Here is a 23,179-nt window from a genome sequence, read left to right as displayed (position 1 = left end):
TTCTTTGTCATTGTCACCTCAGTGTTTTGAAATCAGCTGAGCAGGGCTGGATCTGACTGATAAACAGACACTGTGTGCCCATACAGTATCCACATGCCCAGCCTAAAACCTTTATAGACTTGTTTTTGCAACAACTCCCCCTGCTGGCCAGTAGAACAAAGTGCAGGTTTACAACTCCATTGCAATGGCCTCACTTTTTAAAGATTTCACGCAAATGCGTCAGTTTATTCAAAGCCTATTTTTGTTTGCTATGACTTCACAGCAGCCAAAAAGGGAAAAATAGGTTGATCATTAAAAAAATGATAAAAAACCCAAACTCAGTGTCTGAAGCCTCATATAAGCTTTAGAAAGAGCGTTATTGTTCTGCCCTTCTTCACTTACATCATGAGATCCTGTTTCAGTGCTCATACAGGAACCTGACTATTGTTTTAAGAATGAGCTGAAAAACTGAGCTTCTGTACTTATCCTCGGGGAGTATCTCCCCCTGCAACCTCCAGTTTAGTCTACAATGGGTAGGATTTTTTTTGTTTCCGTCTTTCAGGAACAAAAACATGTTAATGATTCAGGTTAATACCTGCTCACTGAAAATACACACATCCAGATGCTGAGACAAGCTGCTCATTTCTGTTTGAGCAACTATTACAAGAAAGGCTGAGCGGGTTCCACATTATCACATCCAAAACACAGATCAACACATGTTTCCCTTCCCCAAACAAATCCATGTTTTTAATCTCTCTCAAAAAGTCTCTAAAGCTCAAAAGTTGTGTTGGAAGCCCCCATTTCCCCTGGAGCTACTTTGGACTTCACCTTCCTTCCTTCCTTTTCAAGGAAGAGCATTTCCCTCTCAAGGTGATATTTCCATTTGGTTGTGTTAAATGCCAAGTCAAAATAGCGCTGCACGGAGTTGACAGTGTGACGTCGAAGTTTGTAATTATTTTATTATATGTTCAGATGTTTACAGTTCTTGGAGTACTTACATCACTTCTCTCTTTACAAAGTTTGAAAGTTTTGTACAAAGACAGAAAACTCTTAAGGCCACATCAAAGATCTTTTATACAGCTTAACTTTAGTAAGAAAATGCCATCCAAAACATGTCTGCCAGCAGAGTTCATGCAAGTGAATATTTAGACGGACAAGGTGAAAGTTCTTTTCACATGCACCAACAATGGTAAAACAGAGAAGTATACGTAGGCTGTCGCAGTCACCCAGCACTAAAGCCCAGCAGTGTGCTCTCATCCCGACGTGTTTTCCACAGTTTGGGGCTTTTTTTGCTACCAAACCTTGCATCCTAGTTAATTCCTGCACAGGTGACTCCGGATGGCAGTCAAATTTTCATTTGTACAAATAAGGTTCATGTTGTGACAAGATTACACTTGTTTTTCTTTCCATTTTATGAGTTACAGCAGATATCCAGGGAAAAGTCAGCTCTTGTTACCACTAGAACATCTTCCAGATTAATCAGCCTCCTCTGGTCTTCTCTTTCCAACAGGAATGCAAAGCCTCCCCTTATCTTCCTCTGCCTCAGCATGAGGATATCAATCCCACTCACATTTCTGGGTCCACGGTCGGGCAGCTTTTCTGAAGCAAATTCCGAAGATTTACTGCATTTCTTTATCCCGTCCACAGCACGCTCAATCAGCGTGGATCTGCACTGTCCCACAGAGTTACTTATTAGCAGGTGAAATTCCTTTTTATGCAAACACGGACACAGGTGTTCACCAGTGCAGCAGAGGTGCCCCACAGCACACGTCAAACCTGCAACAGGTATGAAACTTTCAACCGAAAAAAGGCAAGTGAAACTAAATGTTTTCAACCTGCTGTTAAGTTACTATGTATATGTTCCTTCAAGTCCATCTGCACTGCGAGCATTCCTCTGAACATGTGTGATTAGGAGATTTCCTGAGGAATTGTGTTTTCAGATACAAGGATGATGTGTTCAGTGGATTCTGGCTCCGCTTTGTACAGATCTCCAGGGATGGACTGAAAAACACAGCAGTGTAAAAATGAGTATTTATGAGGACAGAAAGAGCATTTGACTAGACTTTTTTTTTCAAGTATATACCTTAGAATCTCTGTTTCCAGTCATCATCATTTCCTTGAATATTGTTGAAGGATCAGGTATCCTGGGACAAAAGATTTCCCTGTTCCTGCAACACACACACACAAAACCCCAACACATCATGTTTAGGCATGACTCTGACACTGGAAATACCTTGGAAGTACCTTGTGGTGTGAAATCACGTTACACAACGTCATATGGAAAATTTAAACCATCATTCAAATACTTTTCAGGGAAGTAGTACAGATACCTGCAAGTTCTTTCATTGATTTCAAGAACCAAAAGTGAGAACTAGGTTTCTTTGGTTTTTATTCCAGTATTTTAGCCAGGTAAGATAACACCAACTGAGATTCAAAGCAGAGTTGTTTTTATGTCTTGAAGTGAACCAATTCACTTTCTCCAAGAAAACAGCAGCAGAAAAGGAAGATGGTGGAGTTCGTGTCAAAAACAGGGACTCTTTGAAGGTCTAGTGTTATTTCTGTGTGTCTGCATGTTTGCTGTTTTATCAACATTTATTATAAATCTGGATTTCTTACAGGACAGTGTCTATAGGAGTATATAGTCTTTATTTTTGTCAGTAATTCTTATCAAAAAAAATATTATATTTTTATTTAAGTTTTTAACTAATTGTTAAAGATCTTAAATCTTATCTGAAAACACGTTGCACCTTTTACATGATTCACTGGCATTCAGTCAGGACAAACAACACACCCAGAGCATGTCAGGTGAACTGTAAAAAGCAGACCTCTCCTCAAACATGCATGTTTGGACCCATCCTTTACACCACTGCCATCTTTTGGCCACCAGTGGATAAGGTCTCTGGAAGCACAATTAACACTGAAGCCACTGAAATCTGGACGGGTAGGTGTTCAGCAGCTTGAAGTTGGTTAGTTTTTTGTACATGTGCATTGTGGGTAAATCTTTGGTGTTTGTTGGAAGACTGACAAAACATTAGCGTGCTAGCTAAGCTGTTGCTGGCTCTGCTTTCACTGCTCTGAGATCAGTTACCAGCAATAAGAGTTGTGGAAATAAGAGTTAGCGCTCTCATTTATCATTGTAAGAGAAGAGGTTTTTTTCTTAGTGACTACTTTGGCCGACATGCGTGATGTAAGAAACGTTTAAATTTAATAAAGTTAAGCAAGCTGACCAGGTGATGGTTCTACCGGCACTTTCAATATCTCTGAGAAACCCCCTGGTTGACCTAACGTACAATTAACCCAGCTATTTTACTAATACACAACCTTCATTTTTCATTAATTATTTAATCCCATCCATCCATCCATCCATCCATCCATCCATCCATTCGCTTCCGCTTATTTAATCCCACCATAGATATTTTCTTAAATCAAGTTAGACCATGCTCAGGTCTTTCATTTCAGCTCTGATTCTTTTTGAATAGATGCTAAAATCATGATGAAAACCTATGATTTGATAGGATATGAGGCATTAGTGTAGATTAAACAGAACATGTATATGAAAGAAAGTGTTTAGAATAAGTCCAACCTTAAACATCTGCAGCAATAATATTAATTCATTTAGCACTGATGGGAAACATATTTCTGCAAAGTAAATCCTTTGATTTTTGATACTTTATGTGCAATTTTACAGTAATACAGTTTCATGTGAAGTATTCTTTTGCTACTTTTGCTAAAGCAGCAGTTTTAAACAGTCCTTCACTCCTCATTACCAGCTAGTGCTAAATAGTTAGAAACTATAGTAGTAATAAAATATTCAAATTCTATAGCCAGGATGAGGGCAGAAAGAGGCTGTCACAGCAGTATGTTTTGTAACTTCAGACGTTCACACAGATACGATATGAAGCTCCAGTATTAGATAAATATTATTTCCACCTATGGATCATGCACAGCTAGTCGAGTAGGTCCATGAATACAAATCCACAGCTGGAAAATGGCAGAGTAGGTCATATTTTTACCTATTTTATCGATGCAGCTCTACCTGACACACCAGTCTGTGGTGCTGGGAGAATCACTTTAGGTCTCAGTATAACCAGCTGATATTAGCTACTTGCCTATCTATTAGCATTGGCCAGTAAATGACACATGGGAAAAACACCCCACAACCATGCCATGATGTTACAGAGTTTCTTCACCAGAGGGCACTCTGAATCTTCCCTCTTGGCAACACACCACAAACACAACAACCAGCTTATCCAGAGTCATGTAGAGCACAAAAGAGTAAATAAGTGACTACATAAATGTAAAAGAAATCTATTTATGTTTTGACAACAAACAGAATATCTGATTTTTAAAATACCAAACATGAATATCAGTTTTAAAGATCCTGTATAGGCCAGGCTCTAGTCTGAACCTTTATTATTTTACCCTGCACATAGATCACGCCACAGACTCAATAAAGTTATGATATAAAAATGTGTGAAAGCTTTTCTTAGAGTAAATAAACTAAGCTGCTAAGTCATAAGCGTTCATAGCACTATGGGAGGTTATAGTGCTTTCACTTCTGCTGTGTCTGTGTGTATAAAGGCACAGTCTGGCAGGAGAGGGTGAGAGGTTTTTAATCATTTGGGCCTATGACTAAGCCTTCTGCTATTTGCTATGTGTTTGCTGCAGGCCACACCTACCTGCCTGTGGCTACAGGTGGGGCAGTTTTGTCAACCTTTCCACTCAGAGGCATCGTCATTCTGTTTACTGATTAAACACTAGTCCTCAAGAGTAGCCACTCGCCATGGTCTATCAATTCTATTATCTTCTTTTCTTATAAAATCTAATTACACCAAAGTCACATCAGGAGATATTTTCACTACATGAAAAGCAAAGAGAAACTCAGCCCTCTCCCCGGGGCAAACATTTACTGACAGTGAGGAGGGGAAAAAAACTTTTACAAGAAGAAACCTCCTCAGGTAGCTTCCATGCTAGTGTTTATTTGGTTAACTATTGCTTGACAGACGCAGTAGGAGAAGCTTCTTTTGACATTAGTCTTTTAATGTCTCTCTGAGTGCAATGAGGCTACTGCACAAATCATTCTTGACACTGACTAAATCAACTCAACAATACTGTATGCTGTGCAAAACCATTGTTTAAAACATGGATTTTGCAAAATCTGCACTTGCACACAAACATTCACTTTTGAAATCATTCTGGCACATACCTCTGGAAGCAGTAGCAGGACAGAATGACGGAGACAGAAAGAATAATTGGGACGACGATGGCGATCACAGTCAGCATCTCATCTGGAGACCTATTCTCCCCTGGAGTGAACAAGAGAGACTTCCTGGTAAAGCTTTTAGGAGATTTTCAACATTTTTGCACATTGTGTTGCACATAATATTGTGTATCACAGTGGTTTGCTAGTGTCTAATTTCTAACTGATGATCCAAATTCAGTGCTCCAAAGTTTACAAACAATACGTTTTGTAAATTCATTTTAAAATGTGCCATTAGACATGATGGAGAACAGCTAAAAAGCAAGGCTGTATAGAGCTTTCATTAACTAACAGATAGCTCAATCACCCATCACATGAATGCTGGGATTTTCTGCTTCTAGCCGTGTTCCTGTTGTACAACATAGCTCGAATTAGTGAGCCAGCACCTGCAAAACTCTTTTTTTTTTGTAGTACGGTACACTGCAACATCAGACACAGGCATTTTAGTTATTTATTTGTTTTATGGAGTGTGTAAGATTAATGTGTGATCCTTAAAATATACTGTTTAGTATACGACAGTGTTGCTTTGATTCCTTGTTGTCCAAGTGACTGTGAGTTATTTTCTTGTAAATTAAAAAGAACGAAGTTCCTGATGATGATGAGTCATTATTAAAATGACCCGACTTCACCCACCCACAGAACCTTATACACTAATTGGTGCATTTCCGATTGCAGCCTCACGCTGATTTGGCCTACATTACAATATCTGCACCAACATGTAGTTTGACACAAAATTTAAAGATGAAGTGAAACTTGAATCAATATGCTGTCAGTGATGTGATTAGTACATGATGAAAACACGAACATACAACTCTGTGTGCACATCATGGGATCTCATGATAATGTAGATATAATTATTTAAATATACTCATATTAATAATTAGTAATACTGGTTAGACAGTTACCGTGAGTTATGACTTCACTGAGGTCACTGGACAAAGGGATGCAGTATGGATCAGTCTGCACACTGTATTGGAATTTGTATTGGCAGTTTTTGTTATAGAGGATTTTCAGAGGTGGCTCTTTAGTGTGGAGAGTCTGAAAAATAAGAAGCACACAAAACCAATGTTGCACTTTGTCAGTATGGAACAACTGTAGCATTGACATAATATCTGGATTTAAGACAGACAAATGTGAAAATATTTTTTTTTCTGATATTTGATAGAAATGTTTAGCTATGAGATTATTCCAGCGTCTCATAAAACACTTAAGCAGAACATGTGAGAACTCACTCTGACTTTATTGCACTCGGTGATGCAGACACTATAGTTTAATCCACAATTTCCAACAGCCGGACCTCGATCTTCCCATGTCAGGTCGAGATAGCCTTTATCTTCTGCGATGTTCATCTTTGGTAAAGGTATCACTGAGGAAACAACAAAACACTTGTTAAAAAAAACAAAACGTTAACATTTCATATTCATTTTCACAGCTTGGAATGACATTAACAATAAAAAGTTAAAAATAACACCAACCAAATTTAGGTTTGAGGGTGTTGTGTCCAGTTTCAGTCTCCACGAGCACATAGATGCCAAAGTTAAGATTATTCACGTTTAGATAACAAACATCCTTTTCATGGCTGGTGGACCCATCACACGCTCTGATTTTATCATGTTCCTCTGAAGTCCTGTAATAACAGAATGAGGAGTTAACAAGAGAAGTGAAAAACATAAAAGGCTTTTTTACTTCAGCCAGTGACTCATGTGATTCCTTCAAAGTTCCCAGATTAATATTCAGATGAAATGTTAAATAATTCAAATCGGCACAAGATTCTGACGAAGCCACAAGCAGGTTTTAACAAAATACTGCTGTCCAATATTCGTCACTCTGTAACATCCAGACACAGAGTACTGCTACAGAAATGCATTGCAGTAGTTCATTTTCACAGAACCCCTGACTAATGATGTGCTGATTCACGGCACTAATCCTATATTTTTTCTTTCGATAAAATTTCGCTCCACACAGAGACTGCGTTACATTTCTTGTGTTGTTTGCAGCTTTTATGCTCACCTGTAGCTGATGTTCAGCTTGACTGACTCATTGACTGGTTTCCAGAAACACTTTGTTCTGTGAGACTCAAGTGAACATCTGAAGTCCGTCACCAATTCAGCTGTAAGTACAACAAAAGAATTAAGTCACACACATAGATATATATTTAAAAAGAAATAATTCTAGAAGGAGTTAAGTTATTATATATCAGCATTTCAGCTTTCTGGTACTTACTGCGGCGCTTTGAAGTTTTAATGGTTTTGATCACAGGTCTGCTTTCCTTCCAGTGACTACACACAGGATCTAGAACAGCTTGAATGCTGATATTCCAGTGATCAGAGTGCTCATCTTCTGTGAAGTACTTCACTGTGAAATGATTAACTAGGCTTCGGGGCAATGGCTGGAAAAAAATATATATATATTTAGTGAAATTTAAATAATTCTTAGTTCTCCAGCACTCTGTCTGATATCCACTTTAAGGGCACTTTATTTTCATAAATAGAAAAATTTTTTTTAGATAAATGCTGCTTTTTGTGTTTTTTTAACTTAACTTTAGGGTTATTTACAGCGCTGTATTGTTCAATATAAATGATGTTTTATTTATTTATTTATTTTAACTTATCAGTTCAATAAATTCACCATTGTGAAAAACTATAATTTGATTAATATTTTGTTTGTTTTCATATTATCATTAAACATGTTTGGACTAATTTGCCATAGGTTTGATGATAGTAGGTCTATGGTACATGAAAAAAATGCCAGATAGGTCAAGTGGATATTCTTTATAGATTTGAAAACTGTCATTACACATGGAAAAAACAGTTATTAATAAGAACTAATACCAAATACAGGTTAAAACTTTGTTTCACAAATCTAATGTCAGCCTGTCTCACTGCTGGCTTTCAGTTCAATATTACCTCAACTGACTGCGGTAGTTCATATCTGGATACTGCATATTTGACTGTACAGTTTTTCGGGAGATTGTCTGGCTTCTTCCAGGACCACGACACGGTCACTTGAAATTGGTCATCCCACCTATATGTCACATCTGTTGGTTCGGGAAGTTGATAATCTGCAGGTATAAGAAGAGCCGTTACTCCCAGCTTTGCATAAATGATCAATGCTGCTCAGAAACGATCGCGGTGGGCTACCACCGAAGCCAGAAATGACATTTCCCACGAACTCTTTCACAACACTCGCTGCAGTCTGCAATTAGTTCCTTGTGACACTCATTGTGACACTGATGTGTTTTGTAATACCTCGGACTGAAGCTGAAGATTGTAAAGCTGTAACTGTTGTCATCATTATACATCATTATATATATCATTTTTTGTGCTTCTGTTATGCAATAATGGTAGTTGATTGGCAGTAATTTGGCAAAGTCATCTCCAAAAACAGATGATCAGATTTATTACCAGCAAACTCACAGAAAATGTCATTGCACCTAGGAATACCTAGGAAAAATGAAATCATTTAATTGCGCCAAATCAGGGAAATATCCGGCATGAAAATCACCTGACTGTACATGAACTGGAGGACATTCCTCACATTCCCCCTCCACCTCTGTTTTTACTATTAGATTGGTTGGAAATGCTCTTGAATCATATGCAAAATGTCCTCGGCACCACCCACACATGGAGTGTTAGGGTGTAGTAAAATGCGCTGATATCCACACTGGGCATGGAAAAGGACAGCAGTGATTCCTAGTAGTTTTTAAACACATGATTATAAATATGAATGTGTCATTTTAAATTCATTTGTCATAAAAATGAATGCGTCTTTAGATTTATCTTACAATCACACAATAAAGTGCAGCTGCTCGGCGTTGAAAATGTGACGCTGACGTTTTCTTCGGATTACAGTATATGTGCACAGGCTTTTTATGCAAAGTGACACAACATAATGGGGGATATCATATCTTAGACAGATGTCCTGGAATCAAAAATAATGGGGGAGATGATTTAATTTAAATGCTATGAGACATCCTTTTAAATTTTGCCTCAGCTCTGTCATTGTTACACTTTCACTTGCGCAGGTTACCCCGCAACTGCGCTGCGCACCTGTACAGTGAAAGACAGCCTCTTTAAGCGCAAACTAACCGTTAAGGTGCACTTGGTGAAATCGAGGGAGACTGAGTGAAGTCATAAGAATAAGAAATATACTCTGAATTTATACTCAAACAGAAAGACATCAGCGAATGTGTTCCAAAGAGCTCTCTGAATTAGCCAGATCCTTGGAGATAACTACCCTAACACATTAACACATTTTGTTACTGGGGATTAGAATTAACAACGCAAAACCACCGAGGTCAAGTTTAATGTGCTTTCCAATTCGTTTATTCATAGCAATAATTCATTACATGCCAATAATAACAACAATAATAATAATAGTAATAATACCACTTAGTGTAATAGGGTCAAGACCCTTAAAGTAACACTTCACCAAGTGTTATTAGTGCAGCGGAAAGGAAATGCTCCTTGAAGAGGAAGAAACCTCAGGGTGGGATTCCCGGATAAGGTGAGAGGAAAGCGGAGACAGAAATAACTATAAATAAATAAAAATAAAAATACGCACTTACATTTAAAATTTAAATATTATCTGACTTATGCGTTAATTTATTATTTTTTACAAGGGCAAAAACACACAAACTACAACCACGAAAGTGCTTTAATTTCATTGGCTAATAAATAGCAAGTTGTTAGAGAGCTCGAGACGCTCGGTTAACGAATAACGCGCGTGCGTCTAAAACATGCTAATTAAAGTCTGGTTTGACGGGCTGGGTACGCTCACCGACAGGTTCCCTTTAACCGAACAATTTTTAGATGTAGACTATTATTAAAACTGGGATAACAACTAATGAGTGTTTTACCTGCTTTACAGTTGAAAGTCATGGTGGTCGCGCAGAGAAAGATGAAAAACTGCTGAGCGACAGTCATGTTGCCTCCAAGCGTCCGGACTTTATTCCTGGAAGCGTTTCAGGAGCTCGTTTGATTCCCTCTAGGAATCAAAGTAGAAAATAAATGTATATATTTCTATGTAAAAGGAAAAAATACCGGCGACAGACCGTCTAGGTTAAAAGAAAAAAAGGTTGTTTTTTTTTTCTAAAAAGTGAATGGAAACCGGGAAACGAGAAAACGAAGCCAAAACTCCAGCTACACCTTAACTGTCTCCGTGCCCACTGAACCTTACCGGGAAGGTCGGGGCGGAGTTGTTTCGAGTGGGAGGAAACTGTAATGACAACGAAGCTACGACATGTCACGGAGTGAAAATGCGTCAGCCTCGGTTACCAAACGCTGTCGGAAACGGGAATCCAGCGTCCATACAACAAATCGTTTTGGGGAATAAAGGAAGCTGCTCCCGTCGCTCTCTTAATGGGGGCAACATTACGCATGCGTGTGATCTTAAGTGCGATATATCAAACCGCAAGTGTCCATCCATTCCTCCAGGAAGTCGTCAGGCCCTAAATGAGTCTGTGAATCATTAAGCTTATTATCTATGTGGTAATGGCTTTATGCTGCAACAAACAATATAGAGTGGGCCAAACTGATAACACGGGTGCAGGAAAGGCCAAGAAAAACATAGATAGTTGTGTTAGACTTCAGATTTATTCGGTTATGGGTCAAGCTCAAAGCCTCCGTGGATGATATTAGACTAAATTAATGCTACAGTAATTGCGGTTGTAAAGAAAACTGCTGAAAACTTTGTGGTGGATTTCGCCTGTTTCAACATGCAGAAAGCAGCCGGTGGTTGAAAGAGGAACAAGCAAACCCCAGCGAGGGTTTCCAAAGAGCGCATGAAGCCTGAAAAACCAAAACCTGTGAGCGAGCTGCTGCTGCGACACTTCATGTGTGGTGTGAGACGTGGTAGTATAATCCAGTCATAAACCCTGTTTCTCACTAGGACAAGCAGAATCGAGTGTGCAGACAAAAGCCATACATTTTTTTGTTTGTACGCTGTACGTGCAGTGATTTGTGAATAATTTTATCATCTACGTCTTCGTGCATTTGGAAAGTTTTTATCATGATCGTCTCATGTAGGATTTGTTCCAGGCCTCATTTCATGATGGCTCAAGTGTTTTGAACAATGAGGCTTGCTGACAGGCAGTGTCACACCTAACAACTTTTGTTTTTTAACTTATGAAGCGAGGCTGGTATATATGAGGAATGTGCTTTGGTACTGTCTTGGTGAAATATGTTTTCTCTTAAAAAAAATGTTGCTGACATTAAATGAGCAAAAATCAAATTTCTCATTTCATCATTTGATTCAGTTACTGACAATTCTTTTTTTTTTAAAGCCTTTTAAATAATATCCAGATAATTGGGTTTTGCTTGTACTTACACTGGACACAGCCTGTATACGCTCCTCCTGTGCTTTCCCAGCTGTGATGGAAATGAAAATGTTTTGGGAGACTGTTTATGTTGGCTTTAAAAGGCCAGTGCGGCGTCCTCAGCCACATCTGCGGAGAAAGAATGTATGAGCGATACTAAAAAAGCCCTACAGAGATCTTTTCAACTACTGTCTTTAAGTTCAAACATCATTTTAGGCAAACGCAATGAGTATTTCCCCCCCACAGGTTTTATTGAAAAAGGGATTTTACAAAGGAAGTTTGACAAGCAGCTTCACCTCAGTAAACAATGCAATAAAAATGACAAACAGAAATCTCTGCTAGGACGGATTCTGGACCAACAAGAGTCCAAAAAAGTGGCTATATAATACACCATACATACAGTACATATAAACATACATGGATACAGAGTTTATTTTACAGCATGTTGACAAATTATGTACATCTGCTTAAATATTATTTATCTGTCTGCTAATTTCAGTGTAGCACTTGTGAAATACTGTGAATAACCAGCATGTGAGGCTTCTTATTACTCAAGATAAAGGAGTCTTTTCAGAAGACAGAGCACAAAGGCACTGGATCCAAAATCAGGTCTTTAATAACTCAATGCACTGAAGTAAATCTCATCACAACGCTGTCATCGCTTTGTCAATTTCTCATTTCAAATGTCCAAAAATAATAATATTTCAATGATTGTTTTCAAGCTGTAATAGAATTAGCAATCTATATTATGCATTCACGTGCGCACAGTCCAGAACATTGTTACTCCAAAGGGATTTTGTTTTGTCTTAACAATGCACTTGACAACTTTTAAACTACACAAGCCACTCCTGTCAGATTTATTCCAACCCTGAGCTCTGTCTTGTCTTCACTGTGACTTTGGAGCAGTCACAAGAGGCCTGCCATTGAATAAACAAGGTAGTAACTTTGCCCTGATGCTCTATAAGCTGCTGCTCTTTAGTTGTGACTTATCTGTTTATCACCTTCTCCTCAGTCGTCAGGAATGCGCTGCTAGCACATAAACATCGACCCTTTGCCAGACAGAGTCTCGCAATGCTTTCGGTTAGTGCCTTTTATAAAAGAGTTGAACTAGTTGAGCCGGTATGGTAGCACGAAACCTCTCGCCACAAACACTGAGACGCAATCTAAAGGTGCTACTGTCTTTAAAAAGGTGACTCAAGTTGTAAAAGTTGGGACGGAGCGCAGTGTCCTGCATAGATTTAAAGGGCGGCATTGCAAATAGAAAATAGAAAAAGTGTTTAACCAGCAGTCAGTCTGGCAGTTTGCTGTAAAGGTGGGGGGGGGAAAAAGTGCAATGCAGCTGAGCGTAACACCTAAACCTGACATGCAGACACGTAAATGGTGTTGCTGTAATACATTCTCAGAATTACTGCTGCTGTGGTTTGAGGACTAAATCTGAATGCTGTGCCGCAAGCTGTTACCCCCACCGTCCACTGCACATCCAGCAAAGATGCCGTTGATAGCCAAATGGCATCTTCACCAGGGGAATGTTTTGGCATGCATAGCTGGGCAGATTTGCACTGACAAATTCCCTGTTATAAACCAATCCAGGTCCTCAAGGGAGAAGTGCAAGGATATACAGAAGTGTGGGTGGCCGCAAGAGACGGAGGGTGGTGTGCAGGAGGTCAACCGAGGTCAGTGGACGTCCCGCTGATGGCACGGAACACATGGAGGGAGTTCTGTAGTAGCGATCGCATCATATCCTCCGGGTATATCTGGGGTCAAAGCAAAACAAAAGCACAATCAGTGTCAGACACACACTTTGAGTACTGTGAGTTGGTGTTCTTCACATGCAAGCTGAGTGCACACTAAAGCTGGACTTTATAGTACTGCACAGTGGCCTACACCACAGTGGGTGATGGTGCACCTGCATCGCCCTGCCCTCACCAGAGACTAAGATCAGAATTTTGGCCATAATCTTCAACAGTGGGGTACTTTTTGTCAAATGCAGAATATTTCAGAATGTACTGAGTCAAAGCGCAGACTGTGGGAGATGTGAAAATGGCATAAGTCTGCACTGGCAGAATAATGGCTTAATGGCACTGTGAGCAAGCTAGATACATTTACAGGATAAAACATTGTGTTTAACGGATGCATTATTCTATGGTTGATCAATAAACTGTGTTTATGAAGCATATTAATTCCAAGCAGCAAAAACACAGTTTTTGTGTACTGTGTTGCCACAAAGTGCAGATAGTTTTCTGAGAAGGTCATGCAAGGCAAGGCAAGGCATTTCATTTATATGGAACCAAACACTACAGTCATTCAAGGTGCTTTACAAGAAAAATGAAAAACAAAAATAACAGGATTTTTAAAAAAAGAAGACAGAAATAATATAAATAAAAACGACATTGGTAACAATGATGGAACAGCTACTCGGTTAGTTGAAAGCAATAGTGAATAAAGCTGGTTTAGCTTCTTTTAATTTCAATGGATACAGTTGGAGAAGACCTGACCTCAGTGGGCAGCTGGTTCCAGCTTTGGGCACCACACTGGCTAAATCACCCCATTTAGTTTAAGCTCTGTGACCACTAGGTGACCAGATCTTGGAGAAGCCTACCACATCTGTATCTTAGACATCTTAGGCATACATTTAACAACCAGTAAAAATTTATTTTTATTTTTTATTTAAAATAAAAAACTTTAAATTGAATTTTGTATTTTAATGGAAGCAATGCAGGGAGCTGAGAATTGGAGTGATATCCACTCTCTTCCTGGATTTTGTTAAAATTCTAGCAGCACAATTCTAGGCTAACTGTAAATGTCTTGTAGTCTTTTTAGCCAGGCCAATCAAGTCAACTCTATAAGAAATAAAGGCATGAATGAGCTTCTGTAGATCTTGCTGAGCACATAATCTCTCAGTTTAGCTACTTTTGTGAGATGCCAAAAAGCTGATTTAGTTACAGCCCCCAATACGCTCAGTTCCAATACGCTAAGGTTCTCTTCCATAATTTTTTCCCACACGTTGCAATCGTGTATCCTTGTGTCCAAATAGGATAATCTCTGTTTTGTTTTCACTTTTTCAAGGCACAAACATAGATAGCCAAATAAATCTGAGTATCATCTGCATAGCAATGATAGGCTGACTTGTATTCCTGAATGTTGTCACACAAAGGAAGCATATACAGATTAAACAAAAGTGGCTCAAGAACGGACCCTTGTGGGACTCCACGCAGTATTTTCTGCAACTGAGAAGTATCAATAAAGACAAAATAATCTATATAAATAAATAATAATTATACCTTCAAGGTATGAACTAAATCATTTAAGGATTGTTCCTGTGGGACCAACTGAATGTTATAATCTAATAGTATGTTATGATGCACAGTGTCAAATGCTGCACTAAGCTCTAACAGTACCAGGGTAGTTAGTCTGCCTGAATCCATATAAAAGCAGTTTCTGTGAAACTGATGAAAGCCTGATTGAAAGACATCAGGACAACAATTAATAATCATCAAGAAATTACTAATTTGATTTAAAAATACTTTCTGAATATTTTTAGCATAATAATAATCTCTTTTTTCAGCTGGGGTTTTACACCAGCAGTCTTTAATGACACAAGGAAAATAACAGGGTGGATGGAACCATTCACAGTGTTCAAGAGCTTAGGGTCTATGCTGCTGTGGTACTGTAAATCAAGCTTGACTTAAAACCGCAGCAAAGACATTGTTTTCTTTTAAAATGAAGCACGTAAAATATATATAATTAATTCTAAACAAATAGCATGAAACGAGGACAACGACGGTCACAATTTCTAACTCTGTTGTTCATTGTGTTTGGTTTTTGCTGCAACAAAACCATAAAACCAAAGAGTTCCTCTCCAGCAGAGTAGGAAGAGTTACTAGCCATTGTCAGGACAACAACACTGTGCACACTGTTACAGTCATGCATGTTCATAATAATCCTAAATTGCAATTAATGAAGTCAGTGTCTGTGCAAGACCTTTTAAAATGCTCCATTTCAGACTGTTTTTTGTTTTGTTTTTAAATCTTGGCTCCGTGTGATGTCAGTGAGAACTGATCTTCTCAAGGACACAACTGCGGTTGTGCTCACAGAAGCCCCACCCACCTGCTGTTGAAACTTTATGTTTGAGAGTCTTGCAATAAGAAGAAAGTAGGTTTAAAGTGAGAGTGCTTCACCAAGGCGCATGAGAAAAATAAGGATTTTTTTTTTGGCCTGTCCCGTTTGCTACTTTTACAATCAGAATTATTATGTGAAGGCCAAGAAAGATGCCCAATGGTGTTTTTCTCAAGTGGATCATTATGGCTTAAGGGTTCTTTTGTCTTGTGTCTTAATCCTGTCCAAAAACAGCAGATGGCTCCGCCCCTCCCTGAGCCTGGTTCTGCTGGAGGTTTGTTCCTGTTAAAAGGAGGTTTTTCCTTCCCACTGTCGCCAAGTGCTTGCCCAAACTTGAATTGTGATTTCAGGTAAAGCTGCTTTAATAGAATCCAAGAACGTAAATGAGCACAATAGGTTCCCTTTGAAAAATTTGACATTCGGTGACATACCCGGTATATATTTATAATCTAAAAAATATTCATAAAAAAATAATAGAATAATATTAACTAAGATGCCCTGTAATAAGTCAAAAACATCATCCGTCATTCCAATGAAAACTAAACACTGGAAAGGGTGATGTCACAAAAATCTGCACTCTTAGTGAAAAAGGTTATGAAGAATAATGTCTTATCGACTTAAAATGCATGTCACTTTATTTATTTTATGAAAGATAAATTGCAACAACATAAAAATTACTTTAGCTAGCAGATATTCATCCAGGCAGTGTCAGAGCTTTCATAAATCAGAGGAAGGTCGTCGACAGCTTGGCATTACTATGATCTATTTGAGCCTCCACAGTTAGCGGACCTCCCAATATGGAAAAGAAATAGAAAAAACTTATGAAATACTTGCATAAGATGTGGCCTACTTCATATAGTGAATCATATAAGGCTTATATGATTCACTCATGAAAGTGGCCACTTTCATATATTGTTTTAGTAAGTATCCAAAACATACAAGTTTCATTTATATAATTTTTCAAGGGATCTTACATCTGTTTTCACTCTTGTATGCTTTTCATACAAGTTTTGCACAAGACAGATACAAACTTTATAAGATATATCTATCTATCTTTTCCATATGGGTCAACAAGCTATGTGTAGGAATATTTACAAAAAAGGTGCAACAGTAAAGCAAACAAAAGCAAATATTTCTTTATTCCACAGATGATTCAGCAGTCAGTGAGGCTGCACAGCATCCTCCGGGTGTTCCCCAGCTGTCGATGACCCCGCAACAACAGCACCTCGCCTCAAATCAACAGGATCAAAACTTTGACCATTCAGTGCAAAACTGTATTTGTTTTATTCTAACAAGGAGAGAAGCCTTCCTACTAAAAACACACCCATGTGACATAAGACACAAGGTGACAGATGGCAGCGAAGTGGATGGTATGTTTGCCTGTAGTCTAATTTGCTTGGGAATAATTCAGATGGCAGTAGATCCTTTTTTTTATTGGGATTCTGTTTTTACATATGCGGACACGCAAATAGTCAAACCTTAACCAGGACACCAGTGTGACTGTAAACAGGATTTGATTAAAGGTGTCTCTCATTTGCATGGTCAGTAGCGCTACTGATGACAGTGTGTCCCAGTGTGATCTGACAAGTTTGTCAAAGGAGGAAGTAACTGTGTGCAAAATGTGTCTCGTCTGCCAAACCACTTTTAACCTCTGCATGCATTATAAAGATCTTTCCAGCTGAATGCATTTTATTTGACATTAAACAAGCATTTGTCGGATCCATTCCTTTTAATCCCGTTTTATTTCTAATTAGGACCTGACTATTAACCACCCAGGTATCGATTGCTGCTGGAATGTTTTTGGGGATCCAGATAAATGTATTTAGATTACTTTTAGATTTAACCATAAGGTGTCTGGAAGAAATTAACCACAAAAGTGCACAGTCATCATTAGTGTTAATCAAACACATACTTAAAAAAAACAAAATCACACACAGTCGCACATTACCTTGGGTTTTTTCCTTAAAGCTTAAGGCCAGCATAATGGAGAGAAAAAGTCAGACCAGTTAGTTTGGTTGCATCAAAAATCGGCAGGCACAAAAACAAATGAAAATGTGGCCTAACAATACCAACGGGATGTGTGGCAGCTGTGCAGCAATACATCATGACTTATCATTTACGGGAAGAGACGTCAAACTAATGCACAAATGCGATGAGCAACACCAGTTTTTTCATGCATAAAAACTCATTTATCGCTGTTACAGTTGCAACACAGACGTGTTTCACAAGAGCCGACTCATTTGGTTTTTTTAAGCCGAACATTTTTTGGTTTAGCCTAAATTCTACTGTCAAGGATTTTGAAGACCGTGCAACTAGAAGGCAAAGGACACAAGCAGTGTTCTGTAACGCTGGGAATAATTTTTTCTAGGAACTGTTTCTTCCCACTGTCACTCATCACATCTCACTTCCAGTTTGGTTGTGCCCAGTGGTGAAAATGAGGAATCAAAAGTCTGCTTCTGAAAACCGCTCTGTGAGTTATGTAACCGAAAGGGTCAAATAATCTCAACATACGCTTTCACAAAATCAGGCCTGTGTTCATGAAACTTAACTTGGCTCACGTTGAATGATAAGCGCACCAGCATTCCCGTTTATATCGAGCATGAAGCAGTTTTTCATTGTTGACCCTGACTAGGGTAACTCTGAACATCAGCCTAAAAACAGGCAGCTCGTTTGCCGATGTGGACATTTGCCCAGCTTTTCAGATATCCACTCTCCACACCGGTTCAAAATCCAGCACACAGGCATTGCAACAGGAAGTGACTTTTACACATGAATCTTTCAGTGTGTGTCCAGCATATAAAGGTTTAGACTCTAAGACAGACTCTTTCTGAAGTGAATTGGGATCGGTCCCTGGAAGTCCTGTTCTGACCTTTTACAGCTGCGTGGTTTCATCCTGCACCTGACAGCTGTCCAGCAACGACCCAGAAACAACCCACTGCACAAAGTCACTTTTGGACATACAATTTTGCTCTACTGAAGGGGTCTATTATACTTCTAGTGTTGATGTCCATACAACCTCCGTGTTCGGGGTATTTATAGTCCAAACATGGTCGTTGTGGACGCCTTTTAAATGTCTTAGACTCATTTTCGATATCGTTTTCGTAATGCTTCCACATGTATAGGCTCTGTATTCCCATGTTTCCAGATGGGCTGTTAAACTAAACAACAGTGAGCAGCTGCTCCGGGGAGCAGAAATGTCCTGAGCTTCTCACAGACAGTTTGCAAAACGTGCACATCGACAAAGACTGTGGAGCAGATAGTCCAGTTCATACAAACACACTCGCACGAACTTCTCGGACTTTCCATCACAACTCCTCCCAGTCCTACTTCCGATCACACACTCACTTCCTCTGACAAGACTCTTTACAATAAGACAGGATACCAACCTCACTAAAATAAAAACAAACTATATATAATGCAAATGCACTTTTGAACTTGTTAAACACATTGTACTCCTATTGAAATGAATTCCAACATTGTTCTAAATACTTTAACCATTATTATTTTATATTTTAACATATATTTCAAAGTTTTTAATATTAAAAAAATAATGAATCCCAGTTTTAAACTGGTTACAAACAAGTAAGTTGATGAATTAAAAATAAATAAACCAGTTAAAGCAGGAAAATTAAAAACCACAATAACAAAAAAACCAACCCACATGTACTGAATAAATCAGTAGGCTAACGCATAATAAATTGTGTTTGTTTATAAATAATCCGTGTTGTAAATGTAAATAAAAAGATTTTACATTTAACAATCATGTAAATTCCCTAACCCCGTCATAGACGTCCACATGATGTCCCAAAAAATTTCCGAGTCCAACGTTCAAATGTTGAACATCATATTGACGTCCAAGTTGGGTCACGGCAGGATGTCCAATTTTCTGACCTTGGACGTCGTGTAGATGTCCAGAATTGGTCATGGACCGACTGACCTGATACAGACGTGATCTGTACGTCTTTCCGACCTCCATTATTTAATGGGAAGGTTCAAAAGGCTCATGAGTGCCTTTGCTGCCTATGTCATCATGGGGCTGTTTACCATGATTTTGAAAATGAACATCAAATGGTGGTGCGGCGCCCTGATGCATCGCAGGGAAAACATTTAGTACAAAGGCCTGACATTTTCATAAATGCCATTGTGCACACATTGTTGTATCTGGATATGATAGTGAGTTGTGGCTCACCACCAGATCTCACTTACCAAATGGGAATTTGTTCTGCTTCCCAAAAGTGATATTCAAGTTTCAAGATAGTGGTTTTAAGTCGGTTTAAAAACGGTAGACCAGAGCGTGTCAACAATGTGCTTCTGTAGGCAGTCAGAACAGGACTATCAGGGCAGGATCCAAATGTGGCAATAGAGCTGGAAGTGGTGCATTTCTGAACCATTTAATGACCTTAAAAGGTTGCACCCAAATTTAAATTAGGTACTTTTGTCTTCAAACCTTATTATGAGTGTGGTCATTTTGATTGCACCTGTGTGCACCGCAAGCGGAAAAATAAATTTTTAGTGAACTACATTTTGATTTGCCTTGCAGGAACCTCTCTGCCACACACCTCTTCAAAGCGGAACAAAATATAAAGGTTAAATTAATGCACTGTGGGATTTTCCCACTCCTAACACAGACAAATGACGTATGAGTCGCGCTCGGGGAAATAAAATTACCTGCTCGTGGATGATGTCCGACAGCTCTTTTACCATTTCTTTGAAATTGGTTTTCAGGCCCTCGTGATACTCAAACTGGTCCTCTTTGATCAGACGCTCGTTTATGTCCAGCGCCATGCTGCAAGCCTCGACAAAACGTCTGGAATCAGAAGAAAGACATTATGTCAACAAGTTAAAGTGATGGTAAGCCAATAAGCCCCTTGCGATTTTTTCTACTCATAAAGCAGACATATACCTGAAAACATCCTTGAGCTCTTTTACTTTCTTGTTGCCGGACTGGTTGGATTTACTGTCATCCAGGAATGCTCTGGCATACGCCATGGGGCCTGCGTTCACCTGCAGAAAAACATGCCTCAAAATGTAACGCATTCTTCTTCTTCACTGATCAGTGCACGCAGATAACAACTGGTACATGCCACTCACTTTCTCAGCAGCCCCCCAGCACGGTTTCACCACTATAGCTTCTTACTAACAACTCATGAATTTTCTGTCAGTCTGTTCATCAATCTTTCATCCAAGCGTCAAACGTGGTGGGTGGATTGCAGGGAATACAAGTGATTTTATGACTGTCTGCAAGTGATGTGTAAGGAACGTCTGTATTTTCTAACTACAAACAGCAATAAAACAGCACTGTACTCGTTTTTTACGGGGACTTATTTAATAATATAAAATACATACAGTTAACACTTGGCACTCTGCCTAAGTGAGTCATAAAATAAACACACAACAACAAACACATTTCACTGATTATCATCTGAACGCACTTTCTCGTAAAGTGCTAACGCAAAGTTACTCGTCAAATTTGGTGAAGCAGATTCTTACAAGATACCAGGAAGGTTGCACTCAAAAGAGCTATTTACACCCAAAATGTTGACTTAATCTGATTACATGTAACATTAGCAATGGAATCAGGTAAATGAAATTTACTTCATCAGTATATCTCCAGTTTATGTCAAGCATGCATTAAGAAAAAGTATCATTAAGAAAAATCATTAAGAAAAGCAGCAGGGCTGCGCAATTAATCGAATTTTAATCTCAATCGTGATTTTGGCTTCCCGGAATTAAACGAACACGATCGAGCGATATTGATAATGCGTGCACCACCGACAGAAGGCGGCGCGAAAGCAAATCGAGCGCTCCCTCAATCGCCACCTGAAACGTGCTCGCATGAACACTGTGTTCCTTCCACTGTGTAGCGTTAACGTTATCCTGAACCATCTGGAGGAGGAATGCAACAAACTTCAAATGCTTAGAAGTTCTTTGATGTTCCACAAGAACAAATCATAAGCAAAGAGTGCTACAGGACTGTGTCTGCACTACAAAGCACCTCAGCTCATTCAACCGCCTGGAAGTATATGGCAGACTAAGGATGCACGAAGAAAAGAGAAGCAGCGTGGAGGTCGCTAACGTGAACTGTCCGACATCGAGCCTGTGGCCATGTGGCCAAAGATAACTGTCCACCAATCACAGCGAGGAACAGAAGTTTCAGGAATTGTCAGCTTACTGGAAAAAAGAGACGTTACCCTCACGGGCAGAAACAACTGAAATGCCACATGTCACAGGGCAAATAGAGAGCTATGAATTTCAGTCCCATCCATCACGCAGGTACAGTGAATGATGTACTTGTTTTTAGGAGGTGCACTCAGGTCGGGTGGATGAACACCTTATTTGCCCCGCATAAGAGCTTTAAAGAAGACCACAACAACAAAACCTGTTGTAAACATTCGGACAAATGGTACATCAAAACAGCAGCCGCTTCACGAGCACATCTGTTTGAAGTCTTACTTCAGGTGACTTTAACAGGAAGGGGAACTGGAGCAGCGCCAGCCTGTTCTCGTCATCAAAAACTGCACATTTGTAAACAGGGGATCTATTCTCAGCATAGTAGTGGGAGTGTTTTGACAGAAACTCCTACACGAAAGGAAACCGCTTTAATTCCATTAGGGAGGTTGTGGGAAGTATCCATAGATGCAAAGCAAGGCTTGACGGGACATCCAAGGTTAAAGCTGGCAGACTGCCTGACCAGGCCACACATCCTATGTGGTGTTAATAAAAAGGTCCAGACCGCACAAGAAACGATGACACACTGTAGTTGCTCAGTAGTTACATTTGCAATGTAAACGTGATTTCTAAGAAGCTTTCAAAAGTCCTGCGTGTCTTCTCTGATGGCAAAGTCTGACTTCTTTAAAAATGCCAGCTGACTGTACAGACAATAAGCTTCGGGAAATGTTTGTTTAGTGTGAATGCTTTCAGGAAAAGTGTGTTAGCCTCTGGTAAAAACTTCAATATCTAATTTAATAACTAATAGTTAAACTGCAAAAGCTAAAAGGAGACTGTTGGAGGGAGTTTCTGGAATCAACCCTTTGAATTTCCTTCGGTGAGCTACAAGAGTGAAAACGTGAAAGACTGCGGCACTGAGAGAAATACCTAAAGACAGTAAAACAGGGGTTTCAGACACATTGCCAGCACAGCCTTTTTCAAGGGTAATGTCCACTGGGTGATTGTAAAAAATGAGGAAAAAAAACACAAAGCCAGCAAAATTATCAGATTTTCAGTTTAGCACATCTTCTGCCTGGTTATCAGTTAATCTATTCCAAGAAAGAGCTCTGAGTCATCCTTAGATTTACAGCCCTATTGCGGACAGAAAAACTGAAATATCTATAATGATATTTATGCATAAATCTTGTTATCTCAACTAATCTGGAGGTACCTATGGCCAGTCAACTGAGGTTTCACCCCCTAAAGAAGATATGCTTAATAAGTTATAAATACTATTTTAGTGGGAGTGTGCAAGAAATGCCATAGAACAACAACAATGGACAGTATAGTAGGTGCGGGAG

The 23,179-nt window shown here is 39.1% G+C and overlaps 2 protein-coding genes across 5 annotated transcripts in view; both read right to left on the bottom strand.

Moving 5' to 3' along the window:
• Window positions 1–918: 918 nt before the first annotated feature.
• On the bottom strand, window positions 919–11,626 carry LOC102202017 (interleukin-13 receptor subunit alpha-1-like). Of its 2 annotated transcripts, none has more exons than XM_005741822.1 (11): window positions 11,567–11,626; window positions 10,098–10,225; window positions 8,146–8,300; window positions 7,463–7,628; window positions 7,250–7,349; window positions 6,715–6,866; window positions 6,472–6,605; window positions 6,145–6,277; window positions 5,186–5,285; window positions 2,063–2,147; window positions 919–1,980 (listed from the first exon to the last, which is right to left on the bottom strand). In XM_005741822.1, the coding sequence occupies exons 2-11, from the start codon at window positions 10,162–10,164 to the stop codon at window positions 1,888–1,890; spliced, it is 1,185 nt and encodes a 394-aa protein (XP_005741879.1). In that variant the 5' UTR covers window positions 10,165–10,225; window positions 11,567–11,626; the 3' UTR covers window positions 919–1,887. The 2 variants fall into 2 exon arrangements, with proteins under 2 accessions (XP_005741879.1, XP_005741880.1); XM_005741823.1 differs by lacking the exon at window positions 11,567–11,626 and adding an exon at window positions 10,418–10,586.
• Window positions 11,627–11,785: 159 nt separating this feature from the next.
• dock11 (dedicator of cytokinesis 11) overlaps window positions 11,786–23,179 on the bottom strand; it is an 80,292-nt gene continuing 68,898 nt past the window's right edge. For 2 of the 3 annotated variants that reach the window (XM_013913082.1, XM_013913083.1), the window contains 3 exons: window positions 20,575–20,675; window positions 20,340–20,478; window positions 11,786–13,309 (listed from right to left, as the gene is read on the bottom strand). In XM_013913082.1, coding sequence (XP_013768536.1) covers window positions 13,220–13,309; window positions 20,340–20,478; window positions 20,575–20,675 — 330 coding nt within the window. In that variant the 3' untranslated portion in view covers window positions 11,786–13,219. Of the gene's footprint in view, window positions 13,310–17,619; window positions 17,640–20,339; window positions 20,479–20,574; window positions 20,676–23,179 lie in introns of all 3 variants that reach the window. The other variant, XM_013913084.1, reaches the window with a different exon arrangement.

This window comes from Pundamilia nyererei, unplaced genomic scaffold, assembly GCF_000239375.1.
Source record: "Pundamilia nyererei isolate P.nyererei 1_Seehausen unplaced genomic scaffold, PunNye1.0 scaffold00114, whole genome shotgun sequence".
In the NCBI taxonomy this organism is placed as follows: Eukaryota; Metazoa; Chordata; class Actinopteri; order Cichliformes; family Cichlidae; genus Pundamilia; species Pundamilia nyererei.
Note: the sequence above shows the minus strand (reverse complement) of the source record. Positions and strands in the feature narration are given on the sequence as shown.

Bases quoted from the DNA above. Each gene is read 5' to 3' on its own strand.
- LOC102202017 (XM_005741822.1), bottom strand. From the start codon at position 10,164: ATGACTGTCGCTCAGCAGTTTTTCATCTTTCTCTGCGCGACCACCATG. The intron at 7,629-8,145 runs GTAATATTGAAC...ATTTTTTTCCAG, and splicing joins AACTACCGCAGTCAGTTGAG to CCATTGCCCCGAAGCCTAGT. The intron at 7,350-7,462 runs GTAAGTACCAGA...TTGTACTTACAG, and splicing joins TAAAACTTCAAAGCGCCGCA to CTGAATTGGTGACGGACTTC.